Source organism: Leishmania mexicana, chromosome 18, assembly GCF_000234665.1.
Source record: "Leishmania mexicana MHOM/GT/2001/U1103 complete genome, chromosome 18".
NCBI classification, from domain to species: Eukaryota; Euglenozoa; class Kinetoplastea; order Trypanosomatida; family Trypanosomatidae; genus Leishmania; species Leishmania mexicana.
The window spans coordinates 367907-395198 of NC_018322.1; the positions used below are offsets into that span (position 1 = coordinate 367907).

The 27292-nt window shown below is 63.5% G+C and overlaps 8 protein-coding genes across 8 annotated transcripts in view; all 8 read left to right on the forward strand.

Moving 5' to 3' along the window:
- Positions 1 to 652: 652 nt before the first annotated feature.
- LMXM_18_0900 (putative glycosyltransferase) lies at positions 653 to 3277 on the forward strand (the record flags this gene model as incomplete). Its single annotated transcript, XM_003874055.1, has 1 exon — positions 653 to 3277. The coding sequence occupies one exon, from the start codon at positions 653 to 655 to the stop codon at positions 3275 to 3277; it is 2625 nt and encodes an 874-aa protein (XP_003874104.1).
- A 1005-nt stretch (positions 3278 to 4282) lies between these two features.
- On the forward strand, positions 4283 to 7600 carry LMXM_18_0910 (conserved hypothetical protein; the record flags this gene model as incomplete). The annotated part of the gene is made up of 1 exon (XM_003874056.1): positions 4283 to 7600. The coding sequence occupies one exon, from the start codon at positions 4283 to 4285 to the stop codon at positions 7598 to 7600; it is 3318 nt and encodes a 1105-aa protein (XP_003874105.1).
- Positions 7601 to 8339: 739 nt separating this feature from the next.
- Positions 8340 to 10214, forward strand: LMXM_18_0920 (actin related protein 2/3 complex, putative (arpc1); the record flags this gene model as incomplete). The annotated part of the gene is made up of 1 exon (XM_003874057.1): positions 8340 to 10214. The coding sequence occupies one exon, from the start codon at positions 8340 to 8342 to the stop codon at positions 10212 to 10214; it is 1875 nt and encodes a 624-aa protein (XP_003874106.1).
- A 458-nt stretch (positions 10215 to 10672) lies between these two features.
- LMXM_18_0930 (conserved hypothetical protein) lies at positions 10673 to 13291 on the forward strand (the record flags this gene model as incomplete). Its single annotated transcript, XM_003874058.1, has 1 exon — positions 10673 to 13291. One exon carries the CDS (start codon positions 10673 to 10675, stop codon positions 13289 to 13291), a length of 2619 nt encoding a protein of 872 aa, XP_003874107.1.
- A 587-nt stretch (positions 13292 to 13878) lies between these two features.
- LMXM_18_0940 (conserved hypothetical protein) lies at positions 13879 to 17715 on the forward strand (the record flags this gene model as incomplete). The annotated part of the gene is made up of 1 exon (XM_003874059.1): positions 13879 to 17715. The coding sequence occupies one exon, from the start codon at positions 13879 to 13881 to the stop codon at positions 17713 to 17715; it is 3837 nt and encodes a 1278-aa protein (XP_003874108.1).
- A 1034-nt stretch (positions 17716 to 18749) lies between these two features.
- LMXM_18_0950 (conserved hypothetical protein) lies at positions 18750 to 19802 on the forward strand (the record flags this gene model as incomplete). The annotated part of the gene is made up of 1 exon (XM_003874060.1): positions 18750 to 19802. The coding sequence occupies one exon, from the start codon at positions 18750 to 18752 to the stop codon at positions 19800 to 19802; it is 1053 nt and encodes a 350-aa protein (XP_003874109.1).
- Positions 19803 to 20417: 615 nt separating this feature from the next.
- LMXM_18_0960 (conserved hypothetical protein) lies at positions 20418 to 22475 on the forward strand (the record flags this gene model as incomplete). Its single annotated transcript, XM_003874061.1, has 1 exon — positions 20418 to 22475. One exon carries the CDS (start codon positions 20418 to 20420, stop codon positions 22473 to 22475), a length of 2058 nt encoding a protein of 685 aa, XP_003874110.1.
- Positions 22476 to 23736: 1261 nt separating this feature from the next.
- Positions 23737 to 27292, forward strand: part of LMXM_18_0970 (conserved hypothetical protein) — a gene marked incomplete at both ends in the record, with an annotated part of 6346 nt that continues 2790 nt past the window's right edge. Inside the window, one exon of the mRNA XM_003874062.1 lies at positions 23737 to 27292. Within this exon, the coding sequence (XP_003874111.1) occupies positions 23737 to 27292 (3556 nt within the window).

A 27292-nucleotide genomic window follows, 5' to 3' on the forward strand; every position in this document is an offset into this window, starting at 1 on the left:
GAGTAGGTAGGTGCTGATGTCCGCATCGCGCTCTCGCGTCGTCTACTAAAAACCTTCTCTCACCCCCTCACTTGCATGCCTTCTCCGCCTCTCTGTCCTTTCAAGCACGCGCACGCGCACAGAAGCAGCAGCGAAGGAGAGAAGCACGCCCGTGTACGCGTCGAGGAGGCGGGAAGCGACAGGAACGCCGGCGGTCACGTCACTGCGGAGGTCGGGGGCAGCGCGAACAAGCCGCCGACGGCTAGCGCTTTTGCTTCTCCGTGGTGTGCACCGCACTTGTTGTGTCGTGAGGGAGGAGGGAGAAAAGTGCAGTGTGCTCCCCTCCACATACACACGCACACACATATACATACGTGCATTTACCTTCCACTGTTCACTGTGCTGTGGCTGTTGTAGTTGGTGCGGCGGCGGCGGCTGTTGTGGGGTGGAGGAGTACACGTGGAAGGCGCACGAATCGTAGCGGTTCTGGCCTGCCTCCCCCCTCTCCCCCAACATACACACACCGCCGTACTACACTCCCGCACCCACACGCAAAGCCTCACTCGCCTACGCGCACCTCCTGCTTCACTCCAATATCAGCTGCAGCATACACACCGAAGGATATCACACGAGCTGCATTCCCCACCGCGTCTTCGGTCTTTCCCTCTGCGTAATGTTTCAATATGAGGACCTCGTGTGGCTCATCAGCTTCCCGCTGGTGTGCGCCATCATGCTGTGGTTCTCGCTCGATCTAACCGTGCTGGTGCGAGTCGGCGGAGGCCGGCGAAGACGTGCCAACGCGCGTCGCGCGATCGAAAGGCTTATCATGAGCAGTCCAGTCTTGACGACTGCGTCGGTGGTACAGTCACCGTCGCCCGTCTCTACCCCCAACACCGATCACCCCTCTCGGCGACGTAGCAGCAGCACCTCGCCAGAGCACGCGTGCATGGGCGGGTTCGGTAGCAGCAGCGGCAACGAGGAGGAGCATAGGGTGAAGCACCGTGAGGCATCGGCAGGAGCTGCCAGCACCCCAACAGCAGGAACACTCCCATGCCATCAACAGCGTGTACGGCAGGTGGTTGTCCCCGCGGCGATCCGCATTTCCACACGGGCTGTGGTGCGCCGTGCCGTTGTTCTCGTTGGCGGTGACTTTGCGCGATCACCGCGGATGCAGTACCACGCGGCAAGTCTGGCGCGCAGCGGTCTCTTCGACGAGGTGCTGCTGGTCGGGCTTGATTACGGAAATCAGCTTAGCGAGGATCTTCTCATGAGTGGGGAGCCGCAACCGGAGCGCTTCGTCAGCTGGGATGACCCGGCAACGCCGAAAGGGATGGAGCACGCGGTGTTCGACGTGCAAGCTCAGCTCGACTCGCCAGAGCCTCGGCCAGGGTGTGGCTGCATAGTGTCAACGCAGTACTTGATCGCACCCCCGTCGCCTCCTGAGTGGCTCCAGGCGGTGTTCCCCTTGGTCCACTTGCACTGGGTTGTCTGCACACTCTACCGCGTCGTGATGCTCGCCGGTCTCTTTTTCTTTCAAACCATGTGCGCCACTGCCACCCGCATCAATGAGCATGGACAGCTCCTAGTCACGGACCTCATCCTCATCCAGACGCCGCCGGCGATCCCCTTCGTCCTCCTCGTGAAGTATCTCGTGTGCCCCTTGGCGTTTGTGTACAACATGCTTCTCTACTACGGCGTGGTGGTGCCGGCCGCCTGGATGAACCCCAGTGCGATGCGGGACGTACGGCAGCAATGTCAGTTGCAGTCTCTACGCTTTGCCGGTGCGACGGAGCGCTCAGCCGACGGTCGACGCCGCTCCTTAGCGATCCTGCGCGGACTCGCACATGCATCTCTCTCGGGGAGGCGCAGCTGGGTTTTCTACCCCGCCATCGTGGTCGACTGGCACAACTTTGGCCACACAATCCTAGCGCAGAGCCAGCGGCCCACCGCGGCGGTACAAATGTACAAACTGCTTGAGATGCACATGTGCGCCGGCCATGTCAACGTGACAGTGAGTCAGGCGATGCGCCGCGCTCTGGAGCAAGCCTACCCGTGGCTGCGGTGTGAGTCTGCCATCGCAACGGCGGCATCTGTGCAGCCCCACTGCAGCGCTTCGGCAGCTGCCTCTGCGAGCTTGCAGGCTGAGGGAGCGCTGTCAGTAACAGTGGTGTCGCCGAGTGCAGTGACAGTGCTGTACGACGTGGCGCCCTCCTTTTTCCGTCCTGTGCAGCGCAGCCGGTGTGTGAGGGATGTCTTGGAGCGCCTGCTGCTGCGGCACCACGCCGTCAACCCGTCCCCTCTCCCTCTCGCATCCCCCTTTCCTCTCGTGAAAGGCGCCGGCAACGGCGCTGCGTACGCCCTCGTCAGCAAGGCAGACCTAGAAGAGATGGGGTGGGGCATCGCGGGGCCACCAGCGTGGGTATACGCGGACGCCGCGGCAGAGTCGGTAGCCGTCTCGGCCCTTGCCACCTCGGCAGCCGCGCCAGCGACGATGGCGGCGATGTCGCGGCGAGGCATCATGGTTGTCGGGTCGACGAGTTGGACGGAGGACGACGACTACTCGATGCTCATTCAAGCCCTCCAGCGGCTGGACCACCGCCTTCGGCACGAAGTCAGCTACGGCAGTAGCAACGGCGACAGTAGCCTTAGCGCCAGCAGCGGACCTGCGGACCTCTGGGTGCTGATCACCGGAAAAGGAAATGCCCGGCAGCGTTTCGAAGATGCCGTGCGCGTCGCCAAGCTGTCGTCGCACGTGGTGGTGAGCACGTACTACGCGCAGTCCTATCACGAGTACAGCCTTCTGCTCGGCGCCGCCGACGTCGGCCTCTGCCTGCACTTTTCCTCCAGTGGGCTGGACTTGCCCATGAAGGGAGTGGACATGGTGGGTGCAGGGTTGCCAATCATGGTCATGCAGTACCCTGCCATTGGCGAGCTCATTGGCGGTGTGACACGGGTGCTGGCGACACAGGCGATGCGGCCGCGCAACGGTGCGGCAGATGCTCAGAGATCCCCACGGGTTAGCGGCGGCTACGCGAAGGCAGTGCAGCCGACCCTGCAAGAGTGCGAGCGAGGCTGGTCATTTTGCAACGACGCCGATCTCGAGTTCTTGCTATCCAGCTTTATCGGCCTGCCGTCCACCAGCGAGAGCGTCAGCGACGGCGCCAGTGGTCTGTCGCGGTCGCCGCCGACGCCCCTGTCGGTGATGAAGCGGCGAGCCTGCGAAGCGCGACGGCGCGCGCACACATGGGAGAAGAACTGGCGGCGAGTACTCCTGCCAGTGCTGAAAGAAGTCGTATAGCGGTGCCTTGGCCCCCATAATGCACACGCGGGGGGGAGATGGAGAGGGCAAGTGGCGCTTGGTGTAAAGAGATGGCGTTAAGGGCGCCGGATGGACCACGACAGTGGTGGTGCCGGTGCAGTTGCGCGCAGGTGTGTGGCGCGGCAGCCCTCCCACCCCCTGATCGTAGGTGGGTTTCGCTTGTCAACTTTGATCGATGCGAATCTCTTGATCGCTAGACGTCGCTTCGACTTGGCGGGTTTCGTCTTTGGTTTTCTCTCCTTGCCGCAAGAGTGGCGAACATGTGTGTGTGTGTGTGTGAGGGGAGGGCTTCTCCGTCCTTTCTCTCTCTCTCGCCTTCAGCCGTCCGTCTCCCCTCGTCCCTCGGTACCGCCGTGCGCAGCTTCACCTCGCCATCCCACCACTTCGAGCTAATACCCCTCTCCCATCGGCAACAACGCATCTGTTCCCCGGCTCCTCTCCGCTGGTCTCCGCTTTCCCCTGTGTGTGTGTCCATATATATGCATGTATGCGCCTAAACAAACCTCTAGGCACACACACACACGCAGGGAGAGAGACCAGCGGACGGAAGCGTCGACCTGCCTATGCACACGCACGTCCGCCGAGGCGCCCATCATTCCACCACAGGAGAGCGCGCGAGCGCGACTAGAGGATGATAGGTCTGCTTTCTTCTCCGAACGTTGTGGATGAAGGGGTGCAGGCGCTTATGTTGTTTTTAGGAGGAGTGGGAGTAGGAGTGGTGGGGAGAGGTTACTAGCTTGGTGCCTCTCACAGTCAGTTGCCGCACTGCCCCCCCCCCTCCCCCTCCTCCTCCTCTCCGTGCCGAGGCACCACATCCTTGGACGCCCCCACATCCGTCACGCATCACCGTCCTTTTTTCTCTTCTCCCCTCCCCTCCCCTCTCTCTCCCTCCCCCTCTTCGTGTCCAAAATCCTGTGAAGGGTGAGACGGGGGAGGACAGCAGCGGCAGCGAGAGTCAACGGGGAAAAAACAAGAACAATAGACATGTCTGCAGCCATGCGGTGTGCCGCCGCCGCGGCAGCTCTACCGTACTTCCTCACAGAATCGCTGCGTTGCCCGCATCTGCTGCCGATTGAAGTGGCACTGCGAGGGCGGTGTGGCGGCGGGCATGGCGCTCTTCTCCATCAACGGCGCCTCCTCTCCTCCAGGGCGCCGGCAACGCCACGGAGTTTCTCATCTACACACACACAGCGAGACTGGTATCCAGCAGAGAACGCAGCCGCCGCCCCCCACACATCCGCTGGTGCCGCGCGAGCAGCTTCGGCTACGCCGGCCAGTGCGAAGACTACCCGCTGCAACGTGGACCGTAGCCGTGACACAGCAGCAAGACAGAACGCTGCCACGCCGCCGCCGTCGCCAGAAGCAGTCCACCCATACTCCGTGCGTGCCTACCGGGCGCGACTCCTGGGTGGCACCTACTTCTCCCTGCGAGAGTTGACGCGCGCCGCCTACGCACCATCCCCGCTAAAGGTGCTGACAGACCTGCTGCAGCTGTCTGTGAGCCACAGCGGTCACCACGCCGAGCTCTCCTCAAGCTTCGCCTATGTGGCCTCGTCGCCTGCCGCCTCCACCCCTCTCGCTCAGTCAGGTGCACAAAATGCGCTGAGCAGAGCACGCGACGTTCAACACGTGCTCCAGCTAGCATTGACGGAGGCACAGGATACGATGCTCGCCGCTCAGACGATAGGTGACATTGCAAGCCACGCGGCTCTGGAGGAACTGCTGGCCCAGCTGGAAGCGCTCGCGAACGCGATGGACGCCTGTGTGCATGCGCCTGCGTGGACTGTGCCGGTTGCCACACACTTTGCATTACTGCACGGGCTTCTGAGACTCACCGCCGCGACCGGGTCTCGCCTGCAAGCCCTGACCGCCTTAGACGACCTCCTCTCACTGCAGGAGCGGCAGCCACACCATATCTCTGCTCGGCGCGGCAGCGACCAGCACCACGCTGGTGATGGTGACAAGAACGGGGATGGAGACGAGGATGACGGCAGCTTCAGCATGGATGACGCCGTCGCCCTTGTCGATGCGGCAGCGCAGCAGTACGTCGAGCCTGTCACGGCGCAGGACCACCTGTGGGCCATGCAGGCGTGTGCCAAGAATCATAACCGCGACTTCGCCACGACTCTCAGCCTCTACCGCCGTTTTCTGCAGCATACCGAGGCCGGCAGCTTCGCTGCCACGCCGAGTGACTTTAGTGATGCACTGGTCGCTCTCGCACACAGCAGCCGCACGACTACGGATTTCACGGAGTTGCGAGCGCTGCTTATGGAGAGTGAAGCGGCAGCGGTCGTGCCTGTGAGCGTGCCCCTGTACACAGCCATCATCGATGCAGCGAGCCGCGCCGCTGAGGAGCCCCAACGTATGGCCATTGCCCTGTTCATGTATCGACGTCTCCGCGACGGGGGGCTGACGCCGACAGCGGACACGTATGCAGCTCTGATCGCCTGCTGCGCCTCGACTCGTGAGCCGACGCAGGCCTTTGCCTTCTACCACGAGGCGCGGCAGGTCTGCGGCGTGGCGCGCTTTACTCCGCAAGTGTACACAAACCTACTTCTGTCCTACACATCTGCTGGCTACGGCGCCGATGCGCGCAAGACACTCGACGTGCTGGTGGAGGCCGGCGCCCCGCTCTCCCGCGCTAGCTTCCACGCCGTCCTTGCCGGTGCCGTAACAGCACGGGAGGCGCAGGAAGTCGTCGAGCTCATGACGGAGCGTTACCGCATTGCCCCAACGCCGCACACCTACGCCTACGTAGCACAAGCGGTGGCGAGGTCGCCGGCAGGGGTTTCCACGGCGCTGCAACTCTTCGACATTCATGAAGACGCAATGCGGGCACTTGCACAGATGGCGGGCGCGACAGTGTGCTCGCCTGGTCGGGATGATGGCGGCGCGGCACAGATTGCCGTTGGGCAGGCGATGAGTACGTCAGTGGGTGGAGTGGTGCTGGAGCCGATGCTGCTAGAGCGCTACCCGCTCTACGTGCGGGCGATGGAGCACGCCCTCATGCGGTTGCGCATCGACCTCAGCATGGACGGTCGCCTGAGGCCGTATCTGATGCCGCTTATCCGCATCGCCCAACAACGCATGAACGCCTTCACTGGAATGCCGCCGCAATCACCGACGCAGACCCCTGGCAAGGAGCGCCTCTGCATTGCCGTGCTGGCAGCCGACGTGCTCGCCAATGTGGATGAGTGGGTGCTGCCGTTCATCTCGCACTATTCCGTCCTGGTGATCCCGTACTCGGCTCTTGTGTCGCTGCAGCGTGGTGGTGGGCGGCGCGTCGATGGCGTCATGCCCAAAGGTGCCCAGGCGGGTCGGCATGACGCCGTTTGGCAGGAGACAGCAGGCGGACAAGAGCTGGGCGCGGTGGTGGAGCACCGTCGGCGTCGCCTCGCACGCTTTCTGGAGCAGTACAAGGACGTGATTCACCTCGTGTCGCTGGAGGAGGAACTGCGCTGGAGTCGCGAGACACGCCGATACGGGGTCGGGGTGACAGACCTGTTTGCGCGTGCAGCCGTCACGGCGCTGCATCTCGCGCGGCACGACAGCTCCACCAACGGCGGCAGCGTGTACGCGCAGCACGCCAACGCCTCCGTTGTGCTGGTGTCTGCCAACTACAATGGATGCGGAAAGTACGTGGTGGCGCTGAAGCAAGCGTATGCCGACCGAACGGAAGGCGACACCGCGGGAGTTCGGCCAGCGGAGAGCGCGCCTGGGCTGAGGGCGGCACTGAGCCGGGTGTCGTACCACAACCCGCGAACTAACCCGAACTGGACCCCACCCACGCTAGCCATTGGCCAGCAGGAGGGGGAAACGGAGAAGGAAAGGGACGGCAAGAGGCATGCGCCGGCCCAGTCTGCAGGCGTGACGAGCACGACGCGCATCAGAGGAGAGGATAAAAGTCAGGAAGGCAGCGCAGCGAGGGATGCGACCGCTTCGGCTGGCAGAGCTCCTTGCTTCGATGACGACGGTTGCGGGTCAGCGTGGTATGCCTCTGCACACGACGCTGATGCTGCCGGGCAACTCTACCGGCAGACCCTGCAGCTGGCTTCTGCTCGAGAACGCAGGGGTGCACCGAGCGCCCGCAGCGCGAAGGGCTCGAGTAGCAGCGACGGTGTCGAATCGGGTGTTGCGATGGACGAAGCAGAAGTGACGCCGCAGCTGCCATCCAACCAGCACGCACCCACAGCGTCCACGTCGTCTGCACCTCCTCCTCTGCCTCTGCCAGCCCCACCCACCAGCGCAGACGCCGACGACAAGCTCGACGCGTTCCTCCTCATGTCACTCTTGAACGACTGATGTTGGCACTCAAGACTCTCGTGTACGAATTGGAGAGGCGGGGTGTTGCGAGGCCTTTGGGATGACTATCGCTGTCACGTGCATCGCAGAGGCCGAGCCGGTGTGCGCGGATCGCTTGCTTGCCTGCACCACAGATATCTTTCTTCGCTTCCCCCCCCCCGCCTCCCCCGCCGGTCGGCATCGGTGACGCTGCGGTGCGCCCACACGACATAATACACCGACACACTCTCACGCCGATGTCTGCGCGTGAAGCAGGAGCGCTAAGGAAAAGATAAACGAAGATAGAGGAGATGACAGACAGTCGCACGCGGGGGAGCGCGCGAGGAGGCAATGGTCATGCCGCCCTCGCTTCAAGCATGGTTGGCGTGTGTGTTGCCGCCATATCCTCTTGAAGGGCGCATTTCGCGCCTGCATCTGCTTGACACACACGCACATGCGCACAGAGACCGGTGAAGTGTCGCTTCCATTGATAGATCTGCCGAGCCCGTTGGTGGATGTGCCAGCGCACTTGATGGTGCTATCGTGTCTCCCCCTCATCGGACGGTTGTTCTCTTCCCCACCCATCCCCCCTCCTCACCCATTTCACTCTTCAAAACCCTCTCGTCGGCTACCGCTTTACTCGCTTGACGGCATGACACCCGCATAGGCACGCGCACGCGCATGGGGACAGGCAGGGGGACCGCCTCTCTTGCCTTTCTCTGCAACAAACGTCCCTGTCCCTCTCGCACGATCCCTGGCCATGATGTCGGTGTGCTGTGTTACCTGCGCCGCTTCGGATAGTGACAGCGGGACCACGGTGCCTCGACTGGTGCCCGCGTCAGCACCACCGCCGCCGCCGCTTGCCGCGCTTGCCTTCAGCCATGACGGCACGCGGGCGGCCTATGCGGTGCGCCGCGGGAAGGCGCTTCCGCGATATGGCGACTGCGAGCATGCGTGCTCTATCTTTATCGCCAACACAAACGCTCCGGCGCATTGCCCGTCCAGCACTTGGAGCGGACCCGGCACCGCTGTCGCTCCCGTCGCGCAGTGGACGGTGCTGCAGGTTCTTTCCGGCAGTCACGACGCGCCCATCACCGCATTGGCGTGGTGCCCACGCACAGGTGCCCTCCTCTCTACCAGTGCGGACCGCGGCGCGTGTGTCTGGGTGCCGCGCACGGGTGCTGCTGCGGCTGCTCCAAAGGAAGCGAACTGTGCTTCTGATGTCGAGGGTGGACGCGCGAACCCTCCGGCGGCTGCCTCAGCCGATGTGCCGTTCTGTGCGGTGCCGCAGCTGGTCATACTCAGCGCCGAGGTGCGCCTGTGTCCGACCTGTGTGGCCTGGAGCGCGGAAGGGACGAAGCTGTACATCGGCACCTCTGGCGGCACCGTCGCCGTTGGCCGTTACGACGCGCGGCATAAGTGGTGGATCTGCCGCCTCCTCAGCGACCATCGCCGCACTGCGCCTGTCGACCCATCAGCTGAGGCCGCGGTACCATCGTCCACGCGCGCGTGCTTGGTCACGGCACTGGCAGCGCATCCTGTCGAGAACACGAGACTTGCTGTAGCGCGCCTCGATGGCACGGTGCAAGTCCTCTCTACACACGTCAAGAGCGTGGATGGTGCGCTGGGCAGCGCTGAACAAGGCACAAGCGGCAGCAGCGCGGGTGCAACGGCGAAGCCTTTTAATCACGTGTACCTATCGCACCTCCTCCCTTGCTGGGTCCACGGAGTGGCCTGGAGCCCGTCGGGGCAGCAGCTGGCGGTGGTGGGTCATGACAGCGGTCTCCATACGTGGGACTGGGGCCCTGTGCGATCCTCGTCACTGGTAGGGGGGCGCAGCAGCGATGTCGACTGCTCCGGTGCTGGCTCTGACAAGTGCAAAGCAGTGCACACAGTGACGTGGCTTCGTCAGCTGCCGCTGCTACGATGCGAATTCGTTTCTGAAGACGTACTCGTGGCAGCCGGATTCGAGGGACGTCTGTACGCCTTCGAGTCGGCTGCAGCGTCAACGCAGTCGGGCGTCCAGAGACAGCGAACGTGGAAGCTGGCCCCGGAGCACGCGGCGACGCAACGGGCGGAGGGCTCAGCGCAGCTGCCGCGCCATGAAACAGCGCATGTGGCTGCCAACGATAGGGAAAAGACGGCGGTTGCTTGCGGCCGGCACACTCTGCCTTCGCAGAGAGCTACTGCTGCTGCCAAGGGCATCGTCACTCATGAGGGTCAGCAGCAGCCAGCACGAATTCTGGGCGAGTCGCAGGCTGCCGTCGACGAAACGCTAGTGGCCAAGTCGGTGCGTCAAGTTGCATTAGACTTCTTCGAGCGCGGCCGTGCAGCGGCAGCTGCCGATGGTGTTGTGGCGACATCCGCCCGCGGGCGATCCGCAGTCCCAGGCGCACATAGCTCGACAGAGAACAACGCAATGGGTGCAGCACGGGAACACGTCGCCGAGCGTCCTCCGCACACATCGCCCATTAGCCTGCTGATACGCATTCCTTCGGGCGCGAAATCCGCCACCGCTGAGTCGATGAACGTCACCTTTGTGTCGGCCGGCCACGACAGTCGTGTGCACCTCTGGCGAGTATGCCACACAACCCTAACTCGCAGTAAGGACGTGCCCGTGTCCCCTGATGGGTGAAGACGACTGTGGAGGCGCCCTTCTGAATGGGGGCGGGGGAGACTGGGTGGGCGCCAGCCTCCGCGCATCCCGCACCGCCATATTCACTTGCTCTTCGCTTCTCTGTCCTCGACATCCGCTCCAGCACAAGCATGCACACCTCCATGCCTCTAGTGCCTCCTGCAAGAGCCACTTTGAAGGAGGTGGAGTGGGGGGGGGGGGGGGGCTCTAGCCGCGTGGCAAGCCCGCGACATGTGGCATACGCGTCCTTGCGTCTCTGCCTCCCAGCTTCGCCATTGCCGTCATCTCCCGCCCCTCTTCCCTACATCTTTAGCCCACCTGCGTGCAAGCGCCTGGCCGACGCATAGACGCACACACACACGCGCACGCACGCACTGCTCGGCCTCCTGGGGGGTCTCACTGCTCTGGCATCGACACTCAAGCGAAAGCGGCCAACAGCGCACGCGCATAGACTGTTCATGGAGAGCACCGACCAGCCAGCTGCATCGCAGCCTGCTGCAGCCGGCGCGGCAGCGACGGCGACGACATCGCCATCACCGGAGGTGTACTTCAAGAAACAGGTATTGAAGCTTGGCTTGGACGGCACCAGCCTTTCCAGGCTCGTTGTGGTGACGAACACACACATCTACGTGTGTGTCCCTTCTGGTGGCATCACACGCGCCATCGCGGTGCGCCGCATTGAGCGGGTGACCCTGTGTCCACGCGAAGACATCGGCGACGATGAGGACGGAGGCGACCATGCAGGCTGGAATGCGGCATTGGATAGCACAGCCGCTGCAGGCGGTGCTGGGAGTGATGACCGCACCATGCCGTCGGCAGACCCGCACAGAGAAAAGTCGAAGTCGTTCTTCGCTTCGGTCTTCTCACTACGTGGCGACATCGCGGGCCGAGTGAATCCCCAGGGACCGCACAACAGTCATCCGGACTCGGCGCGCAGCAGTGCCGACGCATCACCGGCAGCATCGTCACGTCAGAGGTTCAGCTCCGCGGCTGACAAGGCGGAACGCGAAGTCCCGGCGTCTTTAGCAGTCCTGAGGTGGGTCACGATCGTCACCCTCGGCATTGCCCACGAGGCCTCACTTGCCTTGCAGTTTTACAGCGCCGTCGACGGAGAGGACTTTGTCGCGGCTCTGCGCAAGGCGTCGCACATATCAACAGCAGCGGTGTTTAACCTGCCCAAAGAGGAGGGGCCAATAGACGCAGCCGGCCGGTTGTTGTCGCTACCCGCGCGTTGTGAGAACCCCACCGTGCCTCGAGTCCTGAAACGGGAAGCGGGAGACACCAACATGGGCAATCACAAGCCCGACACGGAAAGCAGACACGCTGTGGAGGAAGTGCAGCTCTCGCCACCACGCAGCCCTCGAAGCCCAACGGCGCCATCGCAGCCTGCGGCACACCCCGCTTTGCCGTCTCACAACAGGAGCAGCATCGGCAACAGGGATGGCAGTCGCGGAAGGCGCTCCAGCTCGAGAGAGAACGTGCACACGGCGGTGCCGGGTCAAGCTGCGCAGGAAGGGATCGGTGATCTGGCGCCGCCTGCCCCCTCCACCGCGGTTTATGCGCCGCCCGTAGAGGAGACACTGTGGCGCTCTCCTCCACAAGCGGTGAGCAGGTTGCAGACGTCGATGGACGGTTCACCTTTAGAATGGCGCACGCCGTCGCCGCTGCGTACTGCACCGCATCGCAAGGTCCCCGCGCCACCACGATCACCACCTGCGCCGTCACAGCAGCTTGAACTGTCGGCGCCACCTCCGCTGAAGATCATTCAGGGCCCGGCAATCGAAGGCAGAGGCGGCGGCGGGTCGCGCAAGCGTGGCAGCAACGCTACTCAAAGTCTCCGTGACGCTGCGAGCGAGCGCACGCGTACAACGTCGCAGGAGCGGCTTTCCCGGCTAATCTACGCTACGGCGGCGTCGTCTGCTACGCGCGAGGAGGTGCCTTCTTACCCTGAAGCAGCGGCGCCAGTGGCAGCCCAACAGACATCGCAGGGACCGTGGCCTCGCCGACGCGACGGTCCACGGGCTGCACCAGCGTCAAGGACGAAGGCAGAGGCGATCCCGCGTCGAAGCCTCTTTGCGGATGAGCTCAACACCACACAGGTCGTTGATCCAACTGCCAGCCCCCTGTCAGCGCCAGCGCCGCGAACTGCTTCCATGGTCACAGAGGACGGTGCTCGCGACGTTCCCATCCATGCCGACGCCCTTCAAGCAGAGCTGGAGGCTCAATCGGCCACCGTGGCGCGGCTGCAGCGAAGTCTGCAAGCGCACGAGTCCCTGTTGATCGAACTCGCGGATGCCAGGGCGGATGTACGTGGGCTGCAAGTCACACTCGCCGAGCGCAATGATCAGTGTGACGAGTGGCGAGCCGCCTGCAGTCAAGCTGAGCAGCGCGTTAGCATGCTCCGACGCCAGCAAGAGGGCATGCTCGCGGAGCAACAAGAACGACTGTGGCGGGCTCATCATGCGGAACTGGAAGCTGTGCAGGCGGCCTTTGAAGAGTATGACGCGCGCATGTCCGCTTTCCTTGAACAGTTACAACAAGATCATCGTGAAGAAGCGGTGCAGTGGCAGCGCGAGCGGCGCACGCTGCTCCTCCAGCTGCATGAGCAACAGCGCCAGCAGCAAGCGATGAGGGATGTAAACGAGCACCGTCGCGTTCGAGCGGCCGAGGTTGCGGCACAGGCCCACTATGAAGCCCAACGCCGATGCGTTCCAGCACCGCAGGTGTACCAACGCGAGAGCGCCCATGCGCAGCGGCAACGGCAGTCGTCAGCCGTCGTTGCTGGTGTCGTCCACTCCCCACGAGACTCCGGCACTTCGAGCTGGCGCCGCCCTCTGGCGTCGTCCGCGGAGTGTAATCCGGCCTCTGCAGCGTGGCCACGCGCGGACGTGGACGACGAGGTGAACCACGGCCATCCGGCTGCACGCCACGACACCGCGGCTGTGACTCGCCACCCTCACTCCTACTTTCGAGCACACCTCCAGACGCCGCCATCGTATCCACGGGCCGGCAGCGTTCCTGATGCGCATGACGTCGGGAATGGCGTCTACACGCCAAGTCGTCGCTCCTACGTGTAGCCGTTGTGGTGGTGTTGCTCGCGCTAAGAAAGAAACGGATGGACGCTGAGAGAGAAGGGCGGCTGCGCATCCGCCTCCTGAGACAACACGTGCGCACGCCTCTGCCACCGCACCACCGCTTTGTTTTTCCGATACGAAATGCCGCGAACGGCGTCACCCTGTTCCACTCTCACGCGCCCAGAGCCACCGCCACCCCCCCCCTCCCCCTCCCTGCTTCCACGGGTCGGTGACTGGCACACAGGGAAGGGGCTTACCTAGGCAAACCTCGTGCGCGCGCCCAAAAAAAAAAGACACACACAGGCGCGTGCAGGCGCACCGCGCCTCTGCGCACCCACGCATCTCTCGTCCCCTGATGACGGGGGTGAAGGAGGAGGAGGAGGAGGGGGGGGGGCGCGGTGGAACGGAACTCCGTGTCCGGCGGCAGAGCAACGGGGCTCACGTTGTGTGTAAGCAAAAGGCGAAAACTCTCTCGCCTCTTCGAACTCTCCTCCCTCTCGTCTCCAATCCTCTCTCCCGGAGTCGCCAACAGCCACCAGCGCTCATAGCCATTACGTACACACGCACGTCGAGGCACCCTCGCACTTGTCATGGCATTGCAGAACTACAACCTCAGCTGGTCGGACCAGCTCATTGAGCGGGTGGAGACGCACCTCCGCGACGTCCACGGCGCGCTCCTGCAGTACTACGAGAGCCGTGGCTACCCCACGGAGGTTGAAAGCCGCCACGTGGTGACTGCCGAGGCAGCAGCAGCAGCAGCAGCGGCGGGGACTAGAGACGAAGGAGAGCGCGCCACTGTTGCAGCTACTGCGGCCGCTGTCCCGTTGGATGTCGTCAGCCCTGCCGGTAGCTTCTTGCTCCGCACCTGCGTGTACGACACGCCGTTTCCGGATCTGCACGCGCGGCGCGGCGTCGGCGCTGACTTGGTACTCTCCATCCCTGCCGATCGCTGCACCACTGCGGATTTGAAAAGCGGCCTCTATCTCGAGCGCCGTCAGTCTTTTCTTGATGAGATCCAGGCCCACTTGCAACAGCTCGTGAGCGGTGCCGCTGCCGACGAGGACAGCGACGAGGACGATGAGGAGGGTCGCAGCGCGTCTTCCCCCAGTCGCCAGCGCAGCAAGAAGGCAACCCAAGAGGCAAAAAAGAGGCTGCTGAACGTGGCCGCCGCCGCGCGGCTCAGTCGCATGGAGGTGGGCGTGGTGCCGATTCACGGGTGCTACGCACTGGCAGAAAAGCAAATTCTGCAGCTGCGCTTCCGCCGGCGTCGGGCCGCCGCAGACACCCACGAGACCTTCTTCGTGAACCTGCACTTCCGCCCCTCCGTCTTCCCTGGACACACCGTGAACGCGGCGGGAATTCGCAAGCATCCCTACTATAGCTACTGCATCCTGGAAGACTACCTCATGCCGCATTATCTGAAGAAGCTGCACGAGGTGTGCATCGCCAGCGCCGGTGTCCGCCGCGCAATCGTCGTGCTCAAGTGCTGGGCTCATCACACCGGTCTCATGTCCGCCGCTTCGGGGCATCCGGAGGCACTGAACGGGTTCGTCGTTGCTGCCATGGTGTTACGTCTGCTCGAGGAGGGCATCGTGACGGCGGGGATGTCTCTGGGCAACATTGTGCGCGCTGTGTGGGTGCAGCTCTCGCGTGGTTTCTTCCTTGGCACACCAGAGAAGGCCGGCGGCAGGGGTGCCCGCCCTGCCAAAGTGTCGGCGGCGGAGGAAAGGGGCGAGGTGAGCGTGCTGCGCTTCACCGGCGAGCTGCACAACATCCTCTTCCGCACCCCCGCTGACTTCTTCAAGCACGTGGTGTGCTCTGCCGCGGAGGAGGCGCTGCAGCACCCGTTCGCCGTCGACGTAGTCGACCGCTTCGCCTTTCAGCCTCTGCCGCTGCGCTACGACGTGGCCCTCACCGTCCAGCTGAACCAAGCTGCCACGTCTTCTGTGGCGGCGATGGATCGCACTCCAGCTGTCCTCAAGAAGAGCACTCTCTGGCGCGCCCCACGCGCCGAGGCGATGCAGGACACGCTGCGAGTGCTGAAGGAAGCACTCGGTGTGCGGTGCAGCTACATCACCGCCTGGCTAACCGATGCAGACCGTCTGCAGGTTGTGGTGCAGCTGACCAGTGAGGCCGAGGGCCGCAACCGCCTCACCCGCGGTCCACCCATCGAAGACACCAGCGCTGTCGAGCGCTTCAACGCCTTCTGGGGTGCCGGCGTCACCTCGACGCGCCAATTCAGTGATGGCGCCATCTACCGCTGCGTGCTGTGGACATTTCCGGAGGACGCGGGCACGCACACGACCGTGGCCCTGTCCGCCTCGACGGTGCTGCGCCGCGTCGTCGAGTTTGCGCTGCGCGTGCACGTCGCACCTGAGGCGACAGTGACGGTGTTGCTTGGCGGCCTGGATGGATACCTGGCGGAGCGGGTCGGCGGCGAGTGGCGTGACGCGGCCCCGCTGATGCAGCACAGCCTCCTCGAAGCAACCAAGGCGGTGCAGTACATGCTGCAGAACCTGCCCCATGGCAGCGTGCCCTGTCGCATCGTCTCCCTTGACGTCATCGCCGCCAGCGAGCGCCACGCCGAGGTGTTCCCGGTTCGCCCGCATTTGGCTCTCACGTACACGACGGATGACCTTACGGACGCGAGCTTCGCAGGACTGAGCACCGCGCCAACGATCGAGCCAATCCACTGCGTGCTGAGCATCGACGACAGCCACAAGATTCCCGACACCATGGAGGCGATAGCAATGATGAAGGGCGCCATTGCTGCCCAGCTGGCCAAGACGCTGCAGGCGCACTACGGAGAGAAGAGCAACACCGGCACCCAGTCGCAGAAAGCTCGCAGGAAGGCGGCGGAGGGTGCCGGTAGCAGCAGCGACATTGTGCGCAGCCCGATCCGCACCCAGTGCACCAGCCAGTCTGTCGATATCATTTACCGCGGCTACCTCTTCCGCGTCTACGTCGCCCATTACCGTGAGGTGTCTCTCCTGCGTGCTTTGAAGCGTGACACGGAGGCGAACGTGCTGGAGATGAAGCTGTACTGGACTGCACAGCATGCCAAGTTCATGCGCACCATCGCGTTTGGACACCATAGCTACTCGCACGCGGTGAGGCTGGCGAAGCGGTGGATGAGTGCCATGTATCTCTACGAGTTTGTGCAACCGGAAGCCGTCGAGCTGCTCGTAGCGTACGCGTACCTGCAGCCGGCGCCGCACACGCCCAAGACACCTGCCGGAGGTTTCCTGCGCTTTGTGCAGCTCCTCGCCACGCATGACTGGTCGACGCCGTTGGTGCTCCCCTTCACCGACGACGACAGTGACAAGACCGCCGTGGCAGCAGCGGCGCTGGTGCGCAAGCTTGGCGATCAACAAGGCATGTTCATCGCCACACCGTACGCGCCGGCCGCGAGCCCGTTCACGGTGCTAACGCCGCGCCCGATGATTATGGGCCGTCTTGTGCAGCTTGCCCAATCGGTGGTGGCCGTGCTGCTGCGCCACCTCGAGGGCCACAACACGACAGCTGGTGAGGCGGAGGCGTTCACCTCCAGCCCGTGGGCCTTCGACTTTTCGATGAAGTTCCACCCGCGCCTGCTGCTGCAGCCTGACCGGGCCCTCAGCATCGGCGCGGCGGCACTGTCGGTGGCATCGGCGCAGCCCGAAGCGACGCATCTTAACGGGATCGTGTCAGCTTCTAACGAGGCGAACGCGCTGGCAGCAGGGGAAGCTGCCGCTGCAGCCAACGCCGTCGTCCGCATCTGGCAACTGGACGAGTTGGACGCGGACACAAACGGGCGGGAGTACATTAATCAGCTCGTCGAACGTGAGCCGGCGGCGCACGCTGTGCGCATCGTCCGTGCAGCACTCCGTGAGCGTGGTATGATGTTCTACGACGCGCTCGCTCCGTCCTCCCTCTATGTGGTGAGTGTCAGCGCCGAAGGGCAGGCCGCCAAAAGCCGGCAGCTGCACGACGCCATTCTGCAGGTGGGGCGAGGCGCATTTCTGCCGGCGCAACCGAGTGCCTTCACTCCTGTCGCGGTGACGGCGCATGACTCCCCCGCTGCTGCACGCATCCAGCTGGAATCCGAGGACGACCACGAGGGCAACCACCACCATCACCGTGCCCCCGCGCGGCGTCAGGGCAAGGAGAGCCCTCTGCCGCGCCGCCAAGCCGCCTCGGACACGAAGACCAAGAAGGGCAAGGCGTCCGTACACCAGCACCCGCTGCAGGACCACAAGCGCAGCCGCAGCAGCAACGACCACTGCAGCCCGGCTGCCGCTTCTGTTGCGGAGGCAGCGCACCCGAAGAAGGTGAAGAAGGAAACGGCAGACAGGGTTGGCCCTTCCACAGCAACCTCGCCCACGAAAGCGGCAGCAGAAGGGCGCTCTCAGAAAGTCTCCAAGCCCAAGAAGGCTTCCAAGAAGTGACGCGACACATGCGCTCACTCGCATGTGCGTCGCGGTGTTGGTGTTGTCGTTGTGCTGTTGTGTCTTAATCACCACGAATAACTGAGCGCATCGCAAGAGAAAGGACTAACGCGTACTAACCCCCTCCCTCCCTCCCTCCCTCGTTGTTTCCTGTCCTTGGGGCTTGCCTCATGGCCTGCCGTGCGTTTGTTTGAGGCACACGTGCACGTGTGTTTTGTGATCGACGGGGGAAATGGAGAGGAGCTGCCGCGGGGGGCGGGGGGCGAGAGTGAGGCATGGACCGCCTCGGATAAGGGTGGGAAGGTCTCTCTCCCGCTGAATAAGCAGCGGGGCTGCAAAGCGCATGCGGGGAAGACGGTGAGCGGGTTGCACGATGGGGACGAGCTGCGGTACCTCTCGAGAGGATGTAGTGCGTACTGCCTTGGCAGCCTCCTCCTTGTCCCCCATGCCCCAGGAGAGGGGGGGTATCGCAGCATAACACCTCACGCCTCTTCGCCGTCTCCGGCGTCATTCCCTTCCTCTTCTTAACCTCAGCTGCGCCTACTTTGAACACGGTAACAGCAAAGAAATGGGTGCTCCAGAGCTGCCGTTGCGGCACGCGTGCGTGAGCATGGGGGGTCTCCTCTTCGTTGTAGAAAAGTGTCTGCCCACTGAGAAGGCTCAGCACGCGCGCGGATGGAGGCGGGGACTGCTGGGCCTCCCCATATTGTGTCTGTGGGTGTTCCTGCCTACCTCAGCGGCACTTTTTTTTGCTGATGTGACGGATTGCGGGTACTTCAAAGAGGGCGGATTGGCGGGCATCCTCTCTCCCTTCTTCGGCGTAGGGGGTGCACGCACGGCGGTTGCGGAGCACGCACAACTTGAAAATAAATACATAAAACCTGTCGCATGCGCCTCCCCCTCCCCTCCCCCCTCTCCCCCACACAAGCCTCTCGCTCGCTAGCACACGCGCACAAATCCACTCCCGCCTCTCTCCCTCCTCTTTCTCCTCATACGATGCGCCCACTCACAGCGGTATTCAGACTCTCGGGACGATGCTTTCGTGGCGTGGCAAAGGGTCACTAGTGCGCCGCGTGGCTGTAGCAGTGCGCTGCTTCACCGCGACAACATCGCCGTTCCTCTGCGACTCCTCCTCGCGGAGCCACCGCCCTGTGCCTAGTGGTCAGCATCGCGACAGTCTGCTCTCTCACACGGCATCAACGACTGCACCGGCACCGGCGGCGGTGCTGACGCAGCGAGCGCGTCCTCGTGGCGTTTTGAAACGGGCATCGCTGCTCGAGCAGCTCCGTGACCGTAATGATGGCGAGAGCGGCATTGCCGACTTGAGCAAGGCGCCAGCCGGCAGTGCCCTCGTAGCGTCTGGCGCAGCAGCGTCGCTGCCGTATATTAGCTCGTCCGAATTCGTTGGTGTACCCCGCCCAACGCAACAGCAACAAGTGAGGTCGGCATATGGAACGCACAGCGCCGCAGCAGCAGCGCCTCTGTCCTCGCCCACTGCCTCTGCACAGCTGGAGCGGCAGCAGCAAGCCCTACGCGACGCCTTCACACACGCGCGACAGTACCACAACGTGCGCCTTGCCAAAGACCCCGGCGTCTACCGCGCAGAGTGCCGGGCTTTCCGCCAGGCCCACCGAGGTCGATCGCCGACGCAGCAAGAGGTGAGCCGTACCGTCGCCGTTCCGCTGGCGCCGGTCGCCGCGCTCAAGACGCTAGCCCACACGGATGCCAGGCGATCCTCGCTGCACGCCGCGGCCGAGGCCGCCGTGATGCTGCACAACACCGTGGTGAAAAATGAGCTCGTGAAGAGCAGCACGCCGCAGCTCGTCCGCTGCCTTCGCTGCTTTCACGTGTACACGGCCCGCCCGCGAACTTTGTGGGGAGGCGAGGTGGAGCAGAGCGGCATCGAGTACGAAAGGGCACAGAAGGCGCAACGACTTCAGAGGCCTGCACCAGGCAAGCGTGCGAGGAGCGTGGGCCGGCGTCGACGCGTACATGAAGAGGACCCGACCTGCTGTCCAAAGTGCAGCAGCCCTCGTGCACAGTGGATGATGGAGTATGTGCACCACCACACCCACGAGCGAGTGTGAGAAAGGCGTACAGCTTTCTCGGTCGCCGCTGTGCGTGGAGGTGTGGGCCTCGCACGCCTTCGTCGTTCTGATTCCCACCCCGTCCCTGTGGCACCGGGGGGGACTACAGTCTTCCCCCCTCCCCCGCCTCCTCCTTCCACAACCCCATCTCTCACCCAAAAACATCATAGAGCATAAGATGACGGACGCGACAGCAGGACAGTGGGGCGCGACTCGTGCCCGCAAGGGAGCACCCATTGTACTCGCTCCGGCGCACGCACGGCGCGCAGTCCCCTTCCTCTGGTCTGTCGTCGCACCACCACCATCACCAGTGGGGGGGATATCCTCGGGACGACGCCATTGAAATTCTCGCCCCTGCACCACTCTCCAGCCCCCCTCTCCTCTCCTCATCCTGCATCACCTTCCGGGCCTCTGTATCCTCTCACGTAGGGCGCCAAACAACAAGCGAAAAAGCCGGAGATACCGGTCACAGGAAACGCAGCGCAGGTGTTATAGCCCTGCTATAGTATCGGCACACCACCCTGCCTCAGCGGAGTTTAGTGTGCACACCGGCGGGTGAGGCAGCAGCGCGAGTCCCTCTTCGTGTTGATTGATTCCGCTCTCTATCCCTCCGGAATGGCCGTTCTCCGAAGCGGAGTTGTCACCGCAGTGCCCCGCCTCCTGGCCTTCGTGCTGGCGCCCTACACCGAACCATCGTTCAATCTTCTGGACTACCTGGGGACTTGCACCGACACGGCGCTCGTCCTCTGCGTCGCCGTCGCACGACTCCTTCTCCTCCTCCTCATGTGGTTCAGCCGCACTGTCGCTCCGATCGCCTTTGGCGCTCCCGGGGGCACATTCGTCTTCGACACGGGTGAGGAGCTCTACGACGACGCACGCTTCTCGATGGTGCGCAACTGGGACGGCGTGCACATGTTCTTCATTGCCCACTACAGCTATCTTTATGAGAACCAAATCGCCTTTTTTCCTGGTTTGCCGGCGCTGATCTTCGTCGTGGAGTACGTTACGCGGCAGCTCGCCCCTGTCCTGCACCGAGTTGCCCCAGTTGCCTTCTATGTGTGCCTGGTGAACATAGCTGCGTCCTGCCTTGTTGGCGTGGTGTTGCGACGTCTCACCATCCTGACATTTCTGGGGCCCGAAGCGGTGCGATGCACCTGCCGGTGGCGCCTGTCCAAGTTGTCTCCGTCGACCCCTGAGTTGGGGGAGTCGAGAAAGTATGCGAAGGCGCAACTCGATGTGGCAGCGGAGACGGCAATGCAGAGCACAACAGAGGCGACCGTCTGCTACCGTCTTATGTGTAGAATGACCGGCACGGTCCTGGATGCGCCTGACATCCATGCCCCCCTCCCCGCAACCGTGGTGGAGGCGAAGGCAGGCGCGCTGCGCCGTCGCCGCGTGGTGGGTGGGGCAGCGTTGGTGTGGATCATCACACCTGCCATGGTGTTTACGGTCGCCGTGTACACGGAGAGCCTATTTTCTCTAGCCACAATGCTAGGCGTGTACTTTCTCGCGTGGCATGAGCCGCTGCCGCAGGCTGTGCAGCTGCGTATCGCGTCGTATCTGGCAAGCGTCTCGTCGCCTAGCTCAGCTGCAAGAGCCGCCGGAAACGCATCGGCATCAGCACGACTTCTCCCCCCTGCCCCTCTCGTTCAGCAGTGGCCCTTGGCGGCAAACGACGGCGGCGACGGTGCCACGGCACGCAGTCGCATCCCTGGGATTGCCTCACTCCTGCCGAGCATCACCCCTGGCGCATCCAGGGCGGTCACGGTGAAGTGGGAGCAGCTCTTCCTCAGCAGCACAGAGGTGGCGGCGGTACTACTGTTCATGCTGGCCGGCACCTTTCGCTCCAATGCATTCACCTGCGCTGGATTTCTTATCTTCCCCCTCTGTGTGCAGGTGGCTCTGCCGGCGGTGCACAAGGCGCAGGCTTCGGCGGTGCTGGCTGGAGTGTCAGCGCGTACGGTCATGTCTGCGGCCGCAAAGTGTGGTGGCTCAAGGGGTGGTCGCGCAACCCTGGCTGTGCGCTGCCCCACTCTCCACCCGCCTTTGCAGCGCATGCCGCACCCGCTGCGCATGTGCATTGTGGCGCTGGAGTGCATGTGCGTGGCGCTGCCATACCTTGTCATGAACTACATGGGATATCAGCGTTTTGTCCTGCGGATGTGGGACGCCAGCGCCAAGAGAGAGATAGGCAAAGCCTTCTGGCGGCTGTACCCCATGCTGCAGAAGAAGTACTGGGGCGTGAGCCTCTTCTCCGCCTACACGTTCACCAACCTCCCCAACGTGGTGCTGGCGCTCCCCGTGGCGGTGCTAACCGCATGGTGCCTCCACGCCTACTACTGGGCTCCAGCATGGGCAAACCTCAGAACCGAAACGGCGGCCGCTGCCGAACCACGGCGCACGAGGTGGCCGCATTTGTGGATTGCCGCCATACCGCTGGTGAGCTCCTCGAACGTGGTGCACCTGATCGGGTTATTGGCACTGGCGCTGACGGTTATGCACGTGCAGGTGACGAATCGCTTTATCACGACAACCCCGGCGCTGTACTGGCTGCTTGGCATGCAGCTTGCATCGAGACCGACGAGCCGCGCGAGCAAGTTCACGCTGCTGTGGTGCATTCTGTGGGGCATGGCGGGCGGTATTCTCTTTCCGAATCACCTTCCCTGGACCTGACGAAGGCGCACGTGACATGCGCTCGCACGTGGACTCGTTTTGGCCTCTGCCGTGCTTTCGACTCCGCGCAAGGGCGGAGAGGGGGATCTCTTTCTCTGAGAGAAGGGCGTTCTCCCTCCCCCCTGCTCTGCCCCTTAGGCGCTGGCCCTGCGCGTGCGTGCGCTGGAGGTAGCAGCGGGGAGGAGGGGAGGGGGGGGAGGGGGACGAACTGCAGAGACGCGCAGGTTTTGAGTGCTGGAGAACAAGACAGCGGTAGAAATGCACCAGAGCACCGCCATGCAATGCGTGCATGCGTAAGGACTCACGAGAGGATGTGCAAGTGGAACCAGCTGCGGAGAGTTGTGCTGTCGAAACAACTTTCCTCGCTGAGGAAGCAAGCCCACACTCCACCTTTGGCGGGTGCTTGCGTCTCGGTGCATGGGTGTGCTCCTCTTGGATGACCCGCACCGCTGCCACTGAAGCGGCGCTCGTGGTGAGAGAGCGAGAGAAACGCCGTGCCTGGACGAGTTGCCACTCCCTTCGGTTCTCCCTCCCCCCTTGTGTGTGGGGGGGGTATGTCTCGGTGTCCGTGTGCGCTATCTCCGCGGAGCCTTCGCGCACAACACCACCTCCCCCTTCTCCATCCGCCCTTTGGTGTGTGTCCTCTTCACAACGTTGTTGCGTCTTGTCGCTGCTTCCCCTCTTCTTTATCCAGGCCTCCCCCCGCCCCCGCCTCGCTCCACTCCCTTCTCCACTGCCTCGCCATCAACCACATCTCGTGCTGAAAGGCAATCAACGTACACGCAGTACAACAAGCGCGCATGCAGCGTGACACACGCACACAGCCACTGCTCCTTCACTGCGCCCTTCCACCGTAAGCATCACTTGCGCTCGCTTCCCTGCCCGTCACCGCTGCGCCCGCCATCTGTCTCACAGGTACACACGCCCACACGCGTCCTCTCGCTATCTGTGGAGAGGGAGAAGGATTGACTCGTTAGCGCATGGACGCCATCATCACCACACATCCTACCCGCCTATCTCTCCCTTGACGACTGATGGCTGGCCGCTGTCGTCATCATCGCTGACTGTCGCTGTATTCGCCGCTCGGCTTGTGCGCTCTGCCGCTACTTCTGCACGCTCGGGCACATACACGCACCGCACAACCTCCACCCCCTGTGTGTCTCGCTTGTCGCCAGTGAACCCCTTAGGTGCCATCGTCCACCCACTCCTTCTCTTCTCTCCTTGTCGTGTGAATGTGGTATCCTTCTGCCTCCGCCTCAGCATGAAGGACGAAATCAGAAACCGGTGCGTCAGTGTGGCGTGCCGCACGAGCAAGCCCACCCCAACCAAGGGCACTCGATCCCGTGCATCAAACCTGAAAAGGGGCTCCACTACCACTACCGACGCTTTTACACCGCGGGTGAGGAGTGGAAGCCGCAAGCACCCACACACCGGCAGTACGACGTTAACCGGAGGAGAACTGGCAGCGCAGCCGCAGAGCCTCCGAAGGGCTCGCGGAGCCTCCGTTGCGACAACCGTTGCTCCTGAGGGCATCGAGACTCTGGATGTCGCGTCTGTGACGAGATACCGGGGCAGCGACTGTGGTCGCATTCCGCGTGCAAGCGGGATCGACTCGACCCTAGTGGCAACTGCAAGAGGGAACAGCAGCCGGGGCTTCAGCTCAAGAGGCAGCACTGCCATGTCGCCCCCGCTGCCGATTTCTGCGGGGAATTCAGCCAGCAACAGCTGCTCCGTGGCCAGCAGACGAAGCGAGGACCCCTCGCCGGGCTCCCCTCGCGCCTCCCCTAGGCCACTGCCAGCTGCCTCCAGTACCCTCGCCTCCTCCATTGATGGCAGCGTGGCGCAGCTCTGCCTCACCCCCTCTCCCCCCGCCGCCCCCCCGTATGCTGCCTTTACCACACCGCGCTTTAAGGGGCACACACACGGCTCCGGCAGCGCACCTGGGGGCGCAGGCTCGAAGGATTTGCCACCCCGCCACATTGGCATCCCAGGCAGTGGCAACTTGGATAAGGACAGCTCCTCCTGCTCCTTCCACGCTAACCAAAACCCAACGAGCCCACAGACGGGGACCCGGGTGCACTCCCCGTTGCCGGTGATACAGCAGCGCGGCGCCGAGATGCAACGGCGTCCATCTTTCGCGCCGCAGCCGCCCCTGCACGCGCTCCCTGCCGCACCTTCCATGCCAGAACTCGGCGTGCCGTCGGTGAACACCGCACGCCAACCGCTGCCGCCACCACCACTGGTACATCAGCGGTCGCAGTCCATGCCGCCACTCGAAGATGGCCAGCGTGGGGCCTGGAGTGTCAAAGGCTACTGGCCGCCTGCGGGCTCCCCGCTCTCCTTCGGTGCGCGAAGCCTGTCCCTCATGAGCCCCTCGCGACCGTCGAGCAGGGGCGACCGCAGCAGCCCCAGAGAACGCAGCAACGGCGGCCATCGCGCGGTGGTCTTTCAGTTTACTACAACAGAACACGAGGAGGGTTCGGCAACGACGACCCCGCCGCGAGACCACTCGATCAGCAAGTCGATGTGCTCCCTCTCCATGCCTTCGGCAGCGACGTCGATGGTGGACGAGCTGCCCCCTCCACCGCCTCCACCGCCGCCGCAGCTGTCGATTGGGAGAGGAGTAACGAGCGGTGGAGGAACGCCGCCGCCGCCGCCCCCTCGCGTAAGTGTTCCTACGAGTCAACCTCTCCATCCACTCGCCGGTTCAGGAAGTTGCGCGCGCGCGCCGTCTGAGGTTCACGGAAGAGACTACGCTAGAAACGACAGCGCTGGCGGTGGCGTCCTCGACGCGAGCATCCCCAGCAGTCCTCACAGCAGCTCCGCCTCTTCCTCATGGCGAGAGAACACTGGTCACGTAAAGCCCTTCTTGCTGTCGCCCGTGACGAGTCCACACAAATCTCTAAGCAGCAGCATCCTCGTCCCCTCTGCGGCCATCCCAGGCACCAGCGAGGACGGTACGACTGTCTCCGATGCGAATGGTCTGCCGTCGCACTACCCCTCAAGCGCCACCTCCCTCCGCAGCGCACTGGTGAAGGTGCAAAGTATCGTCAGCACCGACGGCGTGGGGGAGGAGGAGGACACAGTTGGACTTCGTCAAGCAGTGGCGCCGCCGCTCTCGTTGCGGGCTTGTTTCTCCGCGTCAGCATTGGTGTCCACCGGTGCTGCAACATCGTCGACTGTGAAAAACGACGCGCTCGGCGCTGACGCCGATAAGCGGGCAGATGTCGAGCCAATCACCATCAATGGCGCCTCCGATCCCGTAGGTGAGCCAGCGCAGTCCTCCGAGTCGCCGACGCCGCGACCGCCACCGCCCCCCGTGGCCGTCAAGACTACCCAAGGCGTAGGCAGGTCTAACAGCAATAGGGACCACAACTCCAAGCCCAGCAGCGGCGGTGCCTCTGGCAAGAACAAAGTACAGATTTCGATAACCATCCTGCAGGAGCCGTTGCTCGTGAGCAGTGAAATCTCCGCCCACACCCGCCTTGCGAAGGCGCAGGCGCTCTCGCCTCGTCAGCAAGAGCTGGCGCAGTCGTTTCGCAACCGCATCCAAGTTGGCGTCTGCCCTCTCCCTCCTCAGCGGTCAGTTCACCCCGTGACGTCAGCTTCGCGCGACCGGCGTCGCAGCGGCGGCGGCAGCACCACCAACAGGGATACGAGCCGCTATTTCGGTGCAGGGCGAAGCGGCATCACGAGGCGACGGGAGCGTACCGTACGGCGCGCAAAAAACCAGCCGACACAGCAGCCTGTCGCCGCGCTGTCCTTCATCGCGGTTGTCATGGCTGCCGTCGCGTATGCGAAGCTCCTCAGACTGGTGCATGCCTTTCGCGTGCGTCGTCATTTCGACGAGGTGATTGCGCCTACCGCCGCGTACCGCATCCAGTGCAAGTGGCGGCGGTGCCTGCAGCTGCGCCGGGTGGAGCAGAAGACGGCCGCGCAGCTGCTCGTGCCGTGGATACGGTTCCGGCTCCAGCGCTTGCGTCGCGCCAAGGATGCAAGTGCGCGTCTGCTACAGCGCGTGTTTCGCGGCGAGGTAGTGCGCTCCCTTCACCGGTACCTGTATGAGCAGATAAAGCTCAATCGCGCGCTCGACGTCATTCGCCGCTACGTGGAACGCTGGGAAGCACAGAATCTCTACCGTAGACTGCAGATGCAGCGCGATGAGCGGGTCATCGTGGTGAGTCAGTGCGTGCAAGGGTCCCTGCAGCTGTTTAGGGCAGAGCAAGTTGAGTGGAATGCCATCGTGCGGGACGGCGCCGAGACACTGAAGAGCAGGCCGTGCGTGAGTACGCAGGACTGGGTGGAAGGCGTGGCCGCTCTGACCGGGGTTGTGCTCGACCCGCGGGCGTCGAACCGCATCCGCTCACCAGACGCGAGTCCAGTGGTGTCGACCAGTGCCGGGTCGACATGTGCGGCGCAGCTACGCGCGTGTCTTGCTGGGTTTGCGCGGCTGGAGCATCAACGGTTCCGGTCCCGTGACATCACGGACGATAAGACGGCAAGCAGTAGCGAAGGCTCAGCGCCATCCTCCGCTGTGCTGCCGCCATGGCCGTTGCAGCCCACCCCGGCCCTGGAGATGCGCGTAACAAAGCTGATACAAGGTGAGCGCGAAGGCAGCTCCGTGGCGGCGCACGGTGACGACGCCCACTCGCACACTGCGGCGTCGACGGCGGGCGACGGCGCATCTGACTCGCCGACATCATCGGCTTCGCTGGCCACGGAGGACGACTTGGTTACCACTTATGTACAGCTTCTTTGCCGCACCGAGGCCGCAGAGCGGGTGGCGCTGGAGCGTCGGTTGCTCGACGAGCACCAAG